The sequence below is a fragment of the Heteronotia binoei genome, chromosome 1 (genome assembly GCF_032191835.1).
Source record: "Heteronotia binoei isolate CCM8104 ecotype False Entrance Well chromosome 1, APGP_CSIRO_Hbin_v1, whole genome shotgun sequence".
Classification (NCBI taxonomy): Eukaryota; Metazoa; Chordata; class Lepidosauria; order Squamata; family Gekkonidae; genus Heteronotia; species Heteronotia binoei.
Window position 1 is genome coordinate 121656229 of NC_083223.1, and position 18379 is coordinate 121674607.

Below are 18379 nucleotides of genomic sequence, written 5' to 3' on the forward strand. Positions count from 1 at the left end.
CATTAGCTGGAGTTTCCAGATCAGCCCTAAGGGCAAACCCACATACAGCAAGTTACTGTAATCTAGCCTGGAAATGACCAATGCATGGGTCACTGTAGCCAAGTCCTGGGGGGGAAAGGTAGGGGACCAGTTGCCTGATCTGCCAATGACCTGGATCCTCATATGCTAATATCAAAAAAGTCCTGGTGCATTCAGTGTTTAGAATTGCAGACTAAATTTTAAACATAAACCCAAAACTTAATCAAACCTTTGGTTTCTCTGACCCTCATTGCCAGAGTTTGTCATTGTGATGGCTTGTGAGAAAATAGCATCACCGATGTCTTAGAGCATTTACAGATTTCATTATGTGTAAGAGAAAAATCCAAGTGTTAACCTCACCATTTGATCCAACTGAGAGTGCTGTGAAAAAAGAAAAAGGAAATGTTAAAAACATTCAAAGCTTATGAAGAGTAGAAAAACTAACTTTTATCAATTACTTTTTTCAAGAATAAAAGGAGCAAAGTATCATATACAATGTTCTATTATTTAAAAATATTATAAACAAGTACTTATTAGGGTAATGTTAGTCATGACAATGAAACAGCTAGTTAGGTCTTGTGTCCTCTTTTAAAAATAGTTTAAAATGATAACGAAGTTTTTAAAGCATCTGTTGAACTAAATCCAGATTCATAGCTGAAAGTCATATTTATTTATAATTTTAAGTATGCTAATGCAATCAGTTGTATTTTTGCTTTAAAGAGCTGTGATTAGTGGCTATGTTAATCACTACTCAAACGTCCTTAAGTTCTCCCTAAATATGTCTTTACCTGTTAACTTTGATTGGGACTTTCTTTTTCTGCTTGTGACTTTTAAGAACTCATCGACAAGAAGCTCATTAGCACAGGTTCTCTTGTCTGGATCTGGCTCAAAGCAGCATAGTATGAAGGCTTTTGCCTCTGCTGACATGGATTCAGGAATCTCTGGGTGTATTTTGAACATCCCAACCTAATGAATATAGATGGAGTAAAAAATAATCAAGGTTATGTTCTCATGGAGGGAAATGTACAAAGAAATACAGGAGTATCCATTCTACAGACTATTCATTCATTGCCTGTTGACAACTTCTGATTTTTTCCTATTTTCTTAGAGGCCCTTTTAAGAGAACAGACAAGAATTTTAAAAAGCAACCAGAGAAACATATTAGTATTACATTTTCTTCTTTTTCATTCAAATAAGTAACTATCATGAATGCATGCTCATGTCCAAACTAGAAGTAATGGTGCCCGCAGGTCCTATTTGTGGCTGTTACCACCATTTTAGAGTCAAACACAGCCATTTAAAAAGCCAGGATGCCCAATTCTGATCAGGCTTGCAATAAAAGAAGGAATGAACAAAATAAAGGTGGAAGGAGAAAAATTTCAACCCAGAACACCTTGCGTAACTTAAAAGGCTGAAAAAAGAAGAAAATCCTTGTATGCAGAAATATCAAGGGCCATTCCATAACAGTTAAAATTGTTATTAAATTAAACAATCTTTAATAATATGGTAAATATTAAAAACTGTGCGTAAAAACCCATCAACCTTAGTTAAATGTATCAATAAGTACCTTTCCCAAGTGGAAAAGAACATTTTTGTAAAATTATATTTGTACACATGGAAATATTATATACACACACATTATACACACCTTTCCTAAGATTAGGTACAGTTATTAATTACATCGAATATATGTGCGCTAAATATGTCTTGAAAGTGAGGCCTTCCTCAGTAGTTTACATTTGTTTAATACACCCAATATAGTGTATTTGTTAAAATTACAAGATTGGTTGATAGAACAAAATAGGAGTCATTTGAACCTTTAAGACCAACTTAGTTTTATTCAGAACGTGAGCTTTCGTGTGCATGCACACTTCTTCAGACAAGGAATGAGGTACAGTAAGCAGAATCACATGCAGCTGGTGAGGTTTGGAATGCCAAGTGGTACAAAGTTAAAAACCAATAGCAGAATAGTAAAATTAACAGATTCAGAAAATCTTTAATCTGGGTTGCATTAGCGTGGGAAACCATAAAACAGTAACATGTCAGAATGTGAGAATGCCTGTTAATTATTCTATTGCTAATAAACCTGGGTCAAAAAGAAGGAAAAACTTCTGGGAAAGAAATGCCTTCTTTTTGACCCAGATTTATTAGCAATAGACTAATTAACAGGCATTCTCACATTCTGACATGTTACTGTTTTATGGTTTCGCACGCTAATACAACCCAGATCAAAGGTTTTCTGAATTTGTTAATTTTACTATTCTGCTATTGGTTTTTAACTTTGTACCACTTGGCAGTCCAAACTCCACCAGCTATATGTGGCTCTGCTTACTGTACCTCATTCCTCGTCTGAAGAAGTGTGCATGCACACAAAAGCTTACGTTCTGAATAAAACTAAGTTGGTCTTAAAGGTGCAATTGACTCCTATTTTGTTCTTCTACTTCAGACCAACATGGCTGCCTATATGGAAGATTCTTTGATTTTATCTTTTTTGGAATTGACCTTGATATTTTTACATACAAAGATTTTCTTCTTTTTCCAGCCTCTTTAGTTAGCTTGTGATCAGCAAGACCAGGTGATCTTGTTTCTCCCCCTGCATCTTTGGTTAGCTTATGATCAGTAAGACCACAAGCTGCACCTTTTCATATTCTGAAATGATTCAGTCTCTCACAACATTTTCAACTGGCTGAATTTATCTCTAAAATGGTGTTGGTGGCCATGGTTAGACCCTGTGGCTGCTGTAATATCTAGTTTGGCCCCCACTTTCCATTAACCAGAGTATCACCTCATGTATCTTCTCCAGCTCAAACTTTTTAAATAGATGAAATAATTGTTTTTGATGAAAAACTTAATACCTATTTATTAGGCTTGCCAATCCCCAGGTCCCAGCGGGGGTTCTCCCACTTTCCCAGACTCCTTCCCACTCCCAGTCAGCTGGCCTGCAGGGGAAGCCCCACCCCCACAACCACCAGGTGCCTTTCTGCCTCTGGAAAGGTGTGTCTGTGTCTTTAAGGCTGAATTGGGGTGGGAAGGAGCAGGCAGAAGAACATGGCTGCTCCCAGTGGCTGTGAAAGCAGCCCAGACCCTCCATTGGCTGCACAATCTTTTCAGAGATCGTTTGCATAGGAAAGGTAAACTTGAACCTTTGGTTGCTCTGTGTTACTTTGAAGAAGCTGGAATTTCAGCAACTCATGAGTAGAGCTGCCAATCCCCAAGTGGGAGCAGGCCCTCCCCTGCTTCAGAGTTGTAAGGGACGTTGGGGGGAGAGAAATGTCTGCTGGGAACTTCATTATTCCCTATGGAGATTGATTCCCATAGGGTATAATGGAGAACTGATCTGGGGGTATCGGAGGCTCTGGAGGAACTGTTTTTTGAGGTAGAGGCACCAAATTTTCAGCATAGCATCTGATGACTCTTCTCAAAATGCTCTCCAAGTTTCAAAAAGATTGGATAAAGGGGTCCAATTCTATGAGCCCCAAAAGAAGGTGCCCTTATCCTTCATTATTTCTAATGCAGGGAAGGCATTTAAAAGGTGTGCAGTTCCTTTAAATGTGATAGCCAAAACTCCCTTTGGAGTTCAATTGTGCTTGTCACAACTTTGCTTATGGCCCCACTCCCAAAGTCTCCTGGCCCCACCCCCAAAGTCCCCAAATATTTCTTGAAGTGGACTTGGCAACCCTACTATCTATGTGCATATAATCTAACCTTAAACATGGCTGCCTGTGGCTCGCCTAATTCATAAAACGGAGGTTTTCCTGTGGCCATCTCAATAATGGTGCAACCCAAAGACCAGATATCAGCTGCCTTCCCATAGCCTCTTGGTCCTTTATCAATGATTTCTGGTGCCATATACTGAAGAGTACCTGTTTAAAACAAACATTCATTTCACTTAGGCAAGACGTTTTAAAGGAGATAGCTAAAAATGAAAGAAGAAAATGAAACTCCTAGCCTTCACAAAAACGGTTCTAAATGATATTTCATGTTCTTTAGAGTATTCAAAGCAATTAACATGCTTTATTTTTGTATTCCTTTAACCATCACTGTAGCAGTATTAACTTTGTATTCAAGTAGGAAGGGAGCTGAAAGTTGGTAGTTTTCCTACCACTTGAACATTCATGGTACCGGCAAGATGAGAATCATGGACTTCCTATTCACAGTTCTCAGCTTATATCAAGGCTCTTATCTTTTTTTTTGAACAGTGGTATTCCTTCCCAACAACTTAGACTGAGGAATCACAAAAGGTAAAGGGTTGTTTCCTATGGGTTTGTTCCACTAGTAGTAGAGCCTTTCTTCTGGTGCAAAAATCTTTTCTTGGGCATAGGATGCATGTCTCATGGGAGAAAGATGTTTTGTTCCACAAGGAGGCTCTGTCATTACTAGAATTCCCACCATTTTTCCCAATACAGCAAGCCCATTTCTTTACCAGCTCACTGTACTGACTAGAACCTAATGTATATTCTTAATGCTGATACCATAAGTTCCTTAATAATTTTCCTTTATTAGGAAGAAAACATACCTGTGAATGTTTCAGTACATGGGTTTATTCCAGCAAGTCTCTTTGACGTTCCAAAATCTGAAATCTTTAGCACACCACTGTATGTGTTAATAAGTACATTGTCACCCTAAAGGAGAGAACATTTGGGATAATTATATTATCTTACCTTCAATATTACAAAACAGATTGCAGTTAAAACAAATAATAGTCGGGGGGAAGGAAAGGAGCAGTAACGGGGTACTGCAGAGCAGCCCTCAGTGGGGGGAAATGCTGGCAGCAAAGATCCCTTTCAAGCAGTAGCAGCAGGGGTAAGAGGGAGGGTCATGGAGGATGGGAGCTGCTAAGTGCCCCCCAGAAAAATTAAATGCTCCCTGATTTTTAAAATCCTGTCTACGGACCTGGGTGGCAGGGAACGGCTGTGGCCCAGGGGTTCAAGGACACAAGATTCCACACCACTGGCCTTGCTAGTCCCTCTGATCAGCAGAGGCCCCAAGGGCACTGTCGAATGGCGTTCAGATACAAAGGCATGGTCCCACCCTAGCCCTGTGCAGGGCCAGCCAAGTCTGTGTGCAGCACTATGGGGAAGCCGCTTGCCCTGGCAGTGTGTGATACACCTGAACTATTCCTGGTACTCCAAAGGGATGGCTCAAGTATGGGAGGGCCAGGTAATCCTGCATCTGCTCACTCCACAGCTTGAGGTCTTGTTCAGCTGGCCACAGACCCTCTTCAATGTCCCCTTAAAGGGAAGGCAGTAGCTGCTGGTGCAGGGCAATGTTGTGAAGCATGGCACAAACTGTGAATAGCTTGGCCTCTGCATCCCCACGCGGTGAAGGCAGAGAAACTGCATTTTCAGTTGACCAAATGCTCGCTCAATGACCATTTATGTTTGTTGGAGAGCTAGCTTGCAGGATGTATGGTCGAAGAGATCGTCCTTTGGATATGGCATTAGCAAATATGGCAGCAGGAAATGCATTTTACTAATGCTTAACTTTTTAAAAAGAGGGAATATCTTAGGAAAGAACTTCACAAGTTAAAACCCAACCATCTCATGGCCTTTTAAATTCTGCAAGACTAGAGAATGGGGGCTTCCGTTCATCGTCTACTATGTCCCCTCTGTGCCTAGGTCTGTATTCCCTAATGTTTGGAGCTGATGCCATCGATCACTTACACACCCTGACACTGATGAGGCGAATGGTAACAGGAGCCTCTGTGGTTCTTCAGTTTCTGGGCATCATGGGATCTGTCCTAAGTCACAGGATGCACCCAGAATTATGATGAATCCTGAATGTACCTTTGCTAGTCTATCAAACCATGACAACAGGCTTTAAATAAATTCCATATGACTTTGCAACAATAGTTGTGTGTTGACCTTGCCAATACTGAAGCAAACTGGCTTGTACCTATATATACCTAGACAGAGGGCTTGTTAAAATCTAAAAGCAAAAGCATTTCACAATTGATACTTCTGATTATATATTTACATATATAAACCACTAATTAAATTGCTAATGTTCATCCATTTTAGAAGGATATGAGCTCAAGATGAAGCATTATACAAAGCTACTTGATGGATCCATAAGACAGAAGGGATCTAAACTAGTCTAACAGTTTACCCCAACTGATTTCAGCAAAAGCCTGATAATTGAATATAGAATTCATCTACTCTGTTTAATGATTTTTATCATTTTCATTCTGACCCACAGGGTCACTCCTCCTTTACTGTAGCATAATCCTTTTTTCCCAAGTAATCCACATATAAAATTCCTAGCAAACGTCTTACCTTTATGTCTCGATGCACTATTTGATTATCATGGAGGTATTTTAATCCTTCAAGAATCTGTTTGGTATAAAAACCAATAGTCTGTTCATTATCTTTTAATGGTCCCCATTTTGATCTCAGAAGAGCTGAAAGGCTACCTGTGGAAAAAATCAATAAAAATGAAATTATCACCAGCATTACTTAGTTCTGACAAACAGTTTCTACAGCTTCATTTAGATGTCACAGACAAATGACAATTTATTCACTTAAGGAGCCTGAAATATCATTCACTCCTTCCCTACTCCTCTCATATCAAGACTGAAGAGTTCCTGGCTTTGGAACCTTTCAGTCTAACCAAAAGTTGTTGTGACATTCAAATGCAATCTTTTTTTAAAAAATCTGTGTTTGTTTCTTGCCCACAAACTTGGATTTTAAACCAGAATTAAACTGCTAGAGAGTTCCTACTGCATAACCAGAAAGGAGCTGATTCAAGAAGCGGACTTTAAACCATTTACAGAAGCACTACCAAAATGACCCTCAGGACTTATTAAAGGAAAAAAGCGAGAGAATCCCCTTCCCTTTTCCCCCAGGTGTAGATCACAAGACCAAACTATTATAAGACTACTGGAGAGTCCATAATCATTCTCTAGCCTTACAGAATTTAAAAGGCTATGAGATGGTTGGGTTTTAACTTGTGAAGTTCTTTCCTAAGATATTCCCTCTTTTTAAAAAGTTAAGCATTAGTAGAACTAACATGTGTGAAGACTGGAATACCACTACAGCTGCAGTACGTGACTCACCAGGAACTGGAGAGAAAGGAGCATTTTCATTTTGTGCATCCACTTTCTCCCCCTGCACAAATCAGTGACACCAAAAGGGAGGATGTATTCTTGGTTGAAACGGTACTGTTTGATATACCTGTGCTCATACCTGTTGCCACAGGTTAAATTTAAACATACAGTTCTGGAAATGGACATATGAAGACTGACTTGGGTTAGTGTGCCACACTTCCACTTCTCTCCACCTTCTTCATATTTTAGTTAAAAGGGGAAACTCTCTGAATATTAATACTATTGGCCGAGAAAATTAGGGAAATACTAATCTCAGAAAAGATCTCACATATAATTTCCTATAGTGTCTGGAGTAAATGTAAGTCCTGTGAGCTACATTTTTTTCTTGCAGAAGATATCCCAGGAGAAAGCTATGTATGATTTTTTAAATGTACAGTCTCTTACCGCCTGGCACCTGCTCCATGAATATCTTAATGAATCCATCTTCACTAAATGAACCAAGGTATTGTACAATATTTTTGTGTTTAAGGTGCTTATGTAAAGCAATTTCTTCATGCAAAGGCTGAGAATATCTGAAAGAAAGATACAGAACATTTCCATCAATTTTGTTCACTGTAGGCAATTCAGTACAATGTAAATTATAAATACATCCTGTGACAGCAATTCTGATAATGCCTACTTTAAAATAAACTGGCACAGGAAATTGCTCAGGCAGTGTTTGTGAAAAGGAAATAGGTTCCTAACTAAATGATAATAAAGAACAAACAAGCAGGCAGAAACCATGAAGGCTAAATAAATCAACTGTCCCACTGGCACAGAAAAATAAAACTCAAGCTTATCTCTTTGGTTGGATAATGCAACAGAAATGAAAATCTTTTAAAGTGGGAGGTTTATAGAAAATGTCAACCATGAATGTTTGCCTTAAGTGCAATAACATTTTTCTCTTCATGGAGAAGTATTCAAATTTCCAATCACAGTCTACTCACATTTCTTATCTGGTTGAGCATTTTACTGGGTTATATTTTTTTCTTGCAAAACTGACAATATGCTGTTCTGACGATAACTTTGAAGCTAAATTTGAAAAAATAAAAAATGAATAACTGTTCATGTGGATAGTGTATTATTCAATCTGATGCTGCACTACTCAAGCAAACAGACCACTTGTGTGAACAGATTCCCTTTCTCTGAAAAAAAAAGCTGACAATGGCTTAAGAGACAAAGGGCTGATCTTCTATTCTATTAATTCATATATTCTCAGAGTGTCATGTTTCACTATACTGACTGCGATCAGCCTTCCTCCATCTTAAACATTTTATTCTTGTTGAAAAACTTTAGAAACCAACTTTGAAATATAACAAAACAACATTTTCAGGGACTGAGTAGTTTAGCAGTCTCAAGGTGCATTGTACTTCTGCACTTTGGGACAATGATGGGATAATTTAACATTATGCACCTGTGCAGACAGAACTTCCACAATATCTTTCAGAGAAAAGAGCCAAGACACCTTCTATACACCCACCTGAAGGCTACAAGACCAGCTCGGAGAAAGGGAAACTCTCATGCCTTTCTATCCTTAAAACTTCAAAATATGGCTATGATTTCTGAGAACTTAACCATGTATGATACATAAAACTACTGTATCCTGTCTACTTGCCATCCTCCCTGGGCCCCAAGATTAATGCCTGAGGCCTTCATGCAGGAACATATACTGCCTGAAGACTGCTGGAGACTTGGGGAAGGGCCTTTTCAGTTGCGGCTACTGGGCTATGGAACCCTCACCTTTCCCCATCAGGAAGCAAGGCTCTTGCTACTCACCATCTGAAGAAAATTCAGTTCACTCTATCTCCTCTTATATTGCATCCTATGGATAGTTTTATGATTTAATGTTTAGTGATGTCTTTAGTGAACTGGCAGAGACTGACCAAGAGAGAGATCTTGGGTCACAGTAGATAACTCACTGAAAATGTTGAGACAGTGTGCGATTGCAATAAAAAAGGCCAATGCCATGCTGGGAATTATTAGGAAGGGATTTGAAAACAAATCAGCCAGTATCATAATGCCCCTGTATAAATCAATGTTTTGGCCTCATTTGGAGTACTGTGTACAATTCTGGTCACCGCACCTCAAAAAAGATATTATAGCTTTGGAAAAAGTGCAGAAAAGGGCAACGAAAATGATTAAAGGGTTGGAACACTTTCCCTATGAAGAAAGGTTAAAACGCTTGGGGCTCTTTCGCTTGGAGAAACGTCAACTGCGGAGTGACATGATAGAGGTTTACAAGATTATGCATGGGATAGAGAAAAAAGTACTTTTCTCCCTTTCTCACAATACAAGAACTTGTGGGCATTCAATGAAATTGCTAAGCAGTTGGGTTAGAACTGATAAAAGGAAGTACTTCACCCAAAGGGTGCTTAACACGTGGAATTCAGTGCCACAGGAGGTGGTGGCAGCTACAAGCATAGACAGCTTCAAGAGTGGATTGGATAAACATATGGAGCAGAGCTCTATCAGTGGCTATTAGCCACAGCGTATTGTTGGTACTCTCTGTCTGGGGCAGTGATGCTCTGTATTCTTGGTGCTTGGGGGGGGTCACAGTGGGAGGGCTTCTAGTACCACTGGTATACCTCCTTATAACACTTGGTTATTTTGGCCACTGTGTGACACAGAGTGTTGGACTGGATGGGCCACTGGCCTGATCCAATATGGCTTCTCTTATGTTCTTAATGTTCTAAGAGATACACTGGCTGCCCATTCAGTTCTTACTTGTCATTATAACTAATTCTGGACATAGCTCCAGATGTGGATAATTTAATCCACATATTAGGACCATATGCAGAGGAGGGGGATCTTTCTACAAACTTGAGGGAAACTCCAGGTTTGAAAAAAAAAATCAAAAAAGAATTAAATAAGATTATAAAGGAATTACCCCTGCACATTCAGGAACACACCACAGGAACCTCAGCCAGGTACCTTGTATTTTTTACCCAAAATACATCAACCCAGGATGCTCCATTGTTCCAGGCATAAGCACTATCACTGGAGATATCTGGATACATGGATCTGTCCTAAGATCCTATGCCATCAAAGCTCCTACTTATGTGTGTGACATCACAGAATTTCTGAGGAAAATACAATCTTTGAACAACCTTCTAAAGAATACTATTTTAGCCACCACAGATGCAGAATCTCTGTATACCAACACTGGTCACAAAGATGGCTCACAAGCTATAAGGAACATGATTTCTGAAAATATCACAGCTGACTTTGCCACCGAACTGCCATTTTGTTCTCACCCATAAGCACTTCAACTTTGGTGACAACTTGTTCCTACAGATCAATAGTGCAGGCCACAGTATTCTAACTCTTTAAGGTTGACTGGGAGTAATACTTCCTTAACTCCTACCCACTCACACCTTTCTTATACCTATGATACACTGATGACATAATTCTTGTCTGGACACAAGGTAAGGAAGCCGTGGACATATCCCACCAGGCATTCAATGACTTTCATCCCACCATCAGCCTGACAATGAACCAATCTATACAAGAAATACAATTTCTGAACACTACTGTAAAAATATTCAGTGGACACACACACACCACCTTATACTGAGACCGCATAGTGGTGTAGTGATTATAAGCAGCGGATTCTAATCTGGAAAACTGGGTTTGATTCCCCATTCCTCCATATGCAGCCAGCTGGGTGATCTTGGGTCAATCAGTTTTCTCAGAGCTATTTTCTCAACAGAATTTCTCTCAGATCTCTCTCAGCACTACCTACCTCACAAGGTGTCTGTTGTGGGGGGAGGAAGGGGAGGAGTTTGTAAGCCGCTCTGAGACTCTGAGTGAAGGGTGGGGTATAAATTCTCCTCCTCCTCCTCCTGTAAACCTACTGACCGAAAAATATATCTACATGCCTCCATTCTAAACATACTAAACAATTCATTGCATACATCTAGGCTCTATGCTACAGCCACATCTATTCCAATCTTACAGACAGAGATTCTCACCAAAGGGAACTATAACAAACTCTTCTGGAACTAAAATATCTACCTGATGAAGTCAAGAAACAGATTAACAAAGTTAGAGTGGTACCCTGTTGCAAGACAGGCCCAAAAGAAACAATAACAGAATACCGCTAGTTGTCACCTACAGCTCTCAACTCAAAACAGTTCAATGCATCATCAATGACTTACAACCTCTACTGGATAATGACAGTTCTCTTTCACAAGCAAACCTTTGCTTGTGCACAGACAGCCCTCCAAACTCAAACAACTCCTCAACCACAATAATACGTCTAATTTGAATATGGACAATGGTATCAGAGCTTGCAATAAACCCAGATGCCAACATTGCACTTAATGGGGACTTGCATTAAGGGCACTTAATGGGGAACCTCAAAGTAGCTGTTTTATTGCAAAGGAATTTCAGAAAAGACAGGTTGCTTACCTGTAACTGTAGATCTTCGAGTGGTCATCTGTGCATTCACACTCATGGGATAGAGCACCTGCACCGATCCCCAAATCGGTACCTAAAAAGCCCAGGATTTTTTCGCGCTCGGCACCAACGGGCATGTGCAGGCGTCCCAGTGCGCATGCTCACCGGCGCCAGAGCGAGGATCCCGCCAGTTCCTTCCTGACCGCTGGAAGCCCCTACTGGAGGTAGACCGTCAGGAGTGGGGAAGGAGGGCGGGTAGTGTGAATGCACAGATGACCACTCGAAGATCTACAGTTACAGGTAAGCAACCTGTCTATCTTCTTCGTGGTCTCTGTGCTTCATACTCATGGGAGATTAGCAAGCAAGACATACCTGGAGGCGGGAAGACGGTCAACCAGAAGAAACAGCTTGCAGCACCACGGCCCCCAGACGAGTCCTCTGTTGAGCATGCACGTCCAGCGAATAGTGCTTCATAAAGGCATGCGGAGAGGACCAGGTGGCAGCCTTGCAAACATCCGTCAGGGAAACGCCTTTCAGGAACACCACCGATGTCGCCATCGCTCTTGTAGAATGTCTGCGAATAGGCCCAGGTAACGGCTTCTTAGCCAACAAATAACACAGTTTAATAGTCTCAGTGAGCCATTTCGAAAGCCACTGAGACGAGATCCTGGAACCTAACTTAGGAGCAGCATAAGAAACAAAAAGCTGCTGGTCCTTACGAAAACTCTTGGAGCGACTTAAATAAAACAATAAAGCACGCTTCACATCTAGGGCATGCAACCTACGTTCCTCATCCAAGGAAGGTGTAGGATGAAAAGTGGGCAACCAAACTTCTAAGTTGAGGTGGAACTGAGAAACCACCTTGGGGAGAAAAGAAATATCAGGAGCTAACAACACTCCTGTCACGGGCTGGGGCCAGGCCAGGCGAAGTCCAGGGGCAGTCCAAGGTCTGCAGCTGGGTAGCAAGGAGGGTCCAAAGCGCCAAAACCAAATCACAGTCCAGGTATCGTAGGTCAGAGGTTCAGAAGCCAAAGTCAGGGGGTCCAGAAGTCAATGCCAGAGTCAGGGGGTCCAGAAGCGGGTCAGAAGCCGAAGTGGATGCTAGAATGTCAGGTAAGTGACTAGTTGCTTCCACAAAGCCTTCTCTCAAAGCCCACAGCTATATAGCCCTCTGCTGTCTGTTGCCCATTTGGGCTAATTGCTGACTCAGAGGGCAGCCAGGATCCTACTGAGACTCAAGCACCCTCACTCCTAGAAGGGCCAGAATCCTTTCAAAACTCAGGGCTCAGGGAGCGTCTTGCTCGTGAGCGTGCCACCCTCCTCCGATCCCTGAGGTCCTGACGAAGGCGGTCACGCACACGAGCCACCCGAGAGGGCGAGGCAGGGGGGCTTGGATCTTCTCCAGCAGGAGGCAGGGGCACTGGTGCAGGTGGCAGGGGCACAGTTTCTTCTGCAGACTCGGCTTCTTCTGCAGGGCCCCCAGCACCCATGACAACTCCAGCCTCCTGAAGAACTAGATATGGGTAGTCACAACGCATAGCTGTGAGCTCCCCTGCACGGCGTGCTCATGTGATGGCTACCAAAAAAGCAGTTTTCCAAGATAAGAAGCTGTAACAAACATGTGGCCATCGGCTCAAAAGGACATCAAGTCAGCCTGTCCAACACTAAAGTCAAATCCCACAACTGTGGGGGTGATCTTGATGGAGGATGAAGCCTAAGCGAGCCCTTCAAAAACCTCTTAGAATGAGGGTGTGCAAAAACAGAGTGCCCCTCAACTGGTTCATGGAACGAAGAAATTGCGGCCAAATAAACCTTGATGGAAGAAAAAACAAAGCCAGCATCCACCAGAGATAACAAAAACTCAAAAATTACCGACAATCCCACCCTTTGGGGGGAAACTGAGGGATCAACTAAGAACTGCAGAAACCTCCGCCACTTCCTATCATAGGAGGCGCAGGTAGAAACTTTCCTGCTGTTCAAGAAAACATGTTGGACTCTGCTAGAGAACCCACAGGGTTGATGAACCACGCTGTCAGCTTCAGGTGGGGCACGTTGTGATGGAGTACATGACCGCCCTGAGCTGACAGAAGGTCCGGTTCTGCCGGAAACCGGTAGAAGACCCCCCTCACCAGTTGGAGCAGGATCGGGAACCAGTTCTGGCGAGGCCACCAGGGAATCACCAGGATACAGCATGGTCTCTCTCTTGCGATCTTGTTGACCACCCTCGTCAGTAGTGGCAGAGGTGGGAACTGACCTTCCCATGGGAACAGCAAACCGTCTCCCAACGACTCTGGATCTGAGCTCCCTCTGGAGCAAAACAGAGGACACTTCTGGTTTTTGGCTGTGGCAAAGACATCCACCTGAGGATACCCCCAGAGCTGAAACACGGGTTGAAGGAAGTGCCACTGTAACTCCCACTCGTGTGGGGAAGCCGCACCCCTGCTGAGGGAGTCTGCTTGCAAGTTGAGGACCCCTGGGCGATGCGCTGCCTTCACAAAGATGTCGTGGTCCAGGCACTCCGACCACAGATCCAGTGCAGTGCACAAAGCCGTCAAGAAACTGTCCCTCCCTGCCTGTTGATGTAACACAGGGCAGTGGTATTGTCTGTTAGCAGAGCGGAAAGACTGGAGAGCAAAGTGAACTGCCAGCAGTTCCAAGTAATTTATGTGGCAGTGAGTCAAGTTCAAAGGCCAAGGACCCCCCACACACAGATCATCCATGTGGGCCCCCAAACCCCATAATGATGCATCTGTTGTGATAGTCACAGTTGGAGCAGGTAGATGGAAGGGAGCTCCCTGACAAATGTTGTCCTTTGAGTTCCACCACTGCAGCATTTGAAGTGTCACAGGTGGAATTACAAACCTCTTTCGAGGTGAGTCTCGTAATGGGCGAAACTAACGAAGAAACCAAAGCTGTAGGCCTCTCATCCTCAGCTTCGCAAAGAGCAGCACGCTTGTAGTCGCAGCCATCAGCTGCATTTGCTGCAGCTGCTGCGCCGTGCCCCACTTTCGACTCTGCAGAAGTTCGACAAGGTTGATAATGTCCATCGCTCTCTGCTGATGCAGAAACGTGTGATGAAGGTTCGTATCCAGCAAAGCCCCTATGAACTGAACTGTCCTTGATGGAGCAAGGTGTGATTTCTCTAAACTGACCTGCAGACCCAAGGTGTCGAGAAGACGAAGAGTGATGGCAATGTGAGATGACAAACTCTCTTTCGACTCCGCCACGAGGAGCCAGTCATCAATGTATGGAAATACGACTATTCCTTGAAGCCGGAGATGGGCAGCCACAACACTCATCATCTTCGTGAACACCCGAGGTGCAGTGGACAGACCGAATGGAAGGGCCTTGAACTGGAAGTGCTGAGAACCTACTGCAAACTGAAGGAAACGTCTGAACGCAGGATGGATGCTGACGTGGAAGTAGGCATCCTTGAGGTCCAGCGTTGCCATCCAATCTCCTTGGTTGATGAGGGGCAGAATTGTTTGCAGAGTGGACATTCTGAACTTCTGGTACAAAATGAATTTGTTCAGATTCCGAAGAGCCATGATTGGTCTTAGACCCCCGTCCTGCTTCGGAACAAGAAAGTAACGAGAGTAGAAGCCTCCCGTCCTGGCTTCCATCGGGACCCTCTCTATGGCTTGTTTCTGTAAGAGGTTGCTCGCCTCCGCCAGCAGAGGTGGGAAAGGGGGAGTGGTAATTACCACAGATTGGTTCGGAATCTGAGCAAAGTCTATTTTGTAGCCTTCCGCTACGATGGAAAGTGCCCACCTGCCCATAGTGATGGACTCCCAGGTTGACAGGAATGGGCGGAGGCGGATAGACGAAGTGGAAGAGGGGACGGTGACATGTGCAGCCAGAAAGTCAAAGGCCCTGCTTTTGAGGGCGAGTGCCGTTGGACTTGCCGGTGGTCTGTGAAGCATAACGATTCCTATAGTTCCCCCTGTATGGGGACCTACTCTCAGGTTGAGCAGAGCGAGGTCTCCACTGCTGCTCCAGGGAGAACTTTTGGTACGGCTTCTTTGCCCAAGCTCTGGAAGATGCCGGTATGCCCAGGTTCCTGGAAGTTTTTATACTTTTATCCATTTCCTGGAGCGCATTGTCGGTGGTGGAGCTGAACAGGCCTTCGCCCTCAAAGGGCAGATCTTCGATGAAAGCCCTGGTGTTCTGCTGGAGAGCCATAGATCTAAGCCAGGAGTGGCGGCGGAGGCAAGACGGCAGAAGTGATGGTCCTTGCTGAGACGTCGACCATGTGCTTTGCTGCAGCCAGTTGTTTGGCTACAGCAAAGCCTTCCATCTGCAACTTCTTTGCAGCCGACCTCTTCTCCTCACTCAGGGAAGACAGGAGGGGGGTTAGTTGTTCCCACACTGAGTATTGGTATCTAGCCATGCACACAGCATATTTAGATACCTTTACTCTCAGCGCCCCAGCAGAGTAGAACTTCCTCCCGACGTTGTCCAGCTTCTTTCCCTCCTTGTCTGGTGGAGAGGAGTGAGTCTTGCGGGCCTTTGAAGAGGAGGAAACAACCACCGAATTCGGTTTTGGGTGTGTGAAGAGGAACTCAGCCCCAGACTTTTGGATACGGTACATATCGTCCAACCTCCTCAAAGACACAGGTGTAGAAGCAGGCTTCGCCCAGGGCTCCTTCACCACCTGTAGGATGACCTTCGTCACCGGCAGGGCAACCGCTGTAGACGTATCCCGTTGCATAATGTCGAATAAGTTATCGGCTACAACGGGTTGCGGCTGTGTCACTGGAAGCGAGAGGGAGAGTGCCATCCTCTTCACCAGGTCCCCATACGACTTCAGATCCTCCACTGGTGAGATGGGAAGATCCTCAGCCGTATGAGACACCGGGGAAGGTTCCAAAGCCCGGTCCGGATCGTCGGTACCGACCTCGGAGTCCAACGATGAAGACTCTTTGTGTAGAGATCATTCTGAGAGCACCAGAGTAGATTCTCTGATGGGCAACTGGATCGACACCGATGACCGAGGTTGGACTTCCTCCACCACCACGCCGTGTCTGTCAGGCAGGACAGCGATCGATGCCAAAGGACGCCATCTAGAATGTTGAGACAGCCTGGACATGTGGGATGCCTCGGACTGCTGGTCCCAGTCTGCGAACTCGCGAGGAGGGTACCATTGGTACAGTGGATAAGGGTAAGGAGGCCATTGGCGCTGCTCCCATGGTGGAAGCGGTAGGAAGTGACGAGCTACTGTAGTCGGTTCCAGCTCTCTCCGGCCTCTCGCCTGATCCACGGTGCCGAAAGCTCCATCGGCGCTGACACCTCCACCTCCGAGACCGAGTCACTCTCACTGCGACGCCTGGACCCTGAAGAGTGGGAGCGTTGAGTCAGTTCAATCTTGTGCTCCGATGTCGATAGGCGCAGCTGCGAAGCACTGCCTCTAGACACCGAAGGGCTACGACGTGGGGACACCAAGATCTTCCTCGATGGAGCTGTTGATGTCGAAGCGTCATGCGAAGGGGTGCGGGATGGTCTCTTCTTCCGCTTCTCATTCGATTTCCCCTTCTTCGGCACGGATGATTGGGTCCCCGAATCATCCCGACGCCTCTTAGCCGGGGTGTCCACTGACCCTTCAGAAGGCCGTTTCGTGGAACACCCACGCTCGACCAGCATCTCGGTCCTGATTGGCGAAGTCTCAGCCAATGTGACCGTCGGGGCTGCGGCCTCACCCATCGGTACCAATGGGCCCGATGCCATCCTTTGAGGACGAAGTGCCGACTCGACCAAAGCCGCCAAAAGCCTTGCTGCTCTGTTCTTATGAGTTTGTTTCAAGAAACTCAGACAGTGGGCACAAGAATTGACGCAATGTCCCTCGCCCAGACAGAGGAGACAGAGGGAATGGCCGTCGGGGGGTGGAATCTTCTTCCCACAGTTGCGGCACCTCTTAAAAAAACCCCAACGTCTTTCCATAGACGCCCAGAAAAAAACTCCACCCGGGAAAGTCTCTGAGGGGGAAAAACCGAGCCCCGAAGGGCAAGTCCAACAAACTTTTTTTTAAAAAAACAACACTAACTATCTAACAACTAACTAACTAGCTACACTAAGAAAATAACAAACGGGCTATATACAACAGGCAAGAAAGCAATCCAAGATTACTTTACTGACTGGGGACACGAAAGGAGATCCTCTCAGCGCAGAGGTCCGAAAGGAACTGGCGGGATCCTCGTGCTGGCGCCGGTGAGCATGCGCACTGGGACGCCTGTGCATGCCCGTTGGTGCCGAGCACGAAAAATCCCGGGCTTTTTAGGTACCGATTTGGGGATCGGCGCAGGCGCTCTATCCCATGAGTATGAAGCACAGAGACCACGAAGAAGATCAGACTAGAATGGGAGATTGCTGAGTTATGTTATTACAACTCAGCCATCCGCCATTCTAGTCTGTTTCTGAAATTCTTTTGCAATAAAACTGATACTTTGAGGTCCTCAGTTGAGTGTCCCTGGAGGCTGAAGTGTTCTCCTATAGGTTTCTCAGGACAATGGAACCCCCAGGGCTTAACAGAGTTATCAGTTTCTTATCTCACTATACATACTAATGACATCAGTTCTCACATCTTTTTTTAAACTCTTTTATTGTGATTAATGCTAATCTCCTGTTATTCACATGTTTTACCAATTTCCTTAATCCAACTTTAGTTCTAATGGGTCCTTCCTGGCAACATCCTCCTCACCTGCTATCTATATGTAATGGTTGGTGACTTCTGTTTCAATGTATCTAAAGAAGTAGGCATGCACATGAAAGATTAAATCCAGAGTAAAACTTTGTTGATCTTAAAAGGTACTGCTGGACTCAGACTGTATGTTTGCCCATATTCTTCATTTACTAATGGCTCATTGCTCTTGCATCTGCACCTAA

The 18379-nt window shown here is 44.3% G+C and overlaps 1 protein-coding gene across 1 annotated transcript in view; it reads right to left on the reverse strand.

Moving 5' to 3' along the window:
• The window catches only part of MAP3K5 (mitogen-activated protein kinase kinase kinase 5), a 208598-nt gene that overhangs the window by 26972 nt on the left and 163247 nt on the right, over positions 1–18379 (reverse strand). The window contains exons 16-21 of the mRNA XM_060240022.1: positions 7508–7635; positions 6294–6430; positions 4535–4640; positions 3724–3881; positions 807–984; positions 379–399 (exon numbers count right to left, since the gene is read on the reverse strand). Of these exons, the coding sequence (XP_060096005.1) occupies positions 379–399; positions 807–984; positions 3724–3881; positions 4535–4640; positions 6294–6430; positions 7508–7635 (728 nt within the window). The remainder of the gene's footprint in view (positions 1–378; positions 400–806; positions 985–3723; positions 3882–4534; positions 4641–6293; positions 6431–7507; positions 7636–18379) is intronic.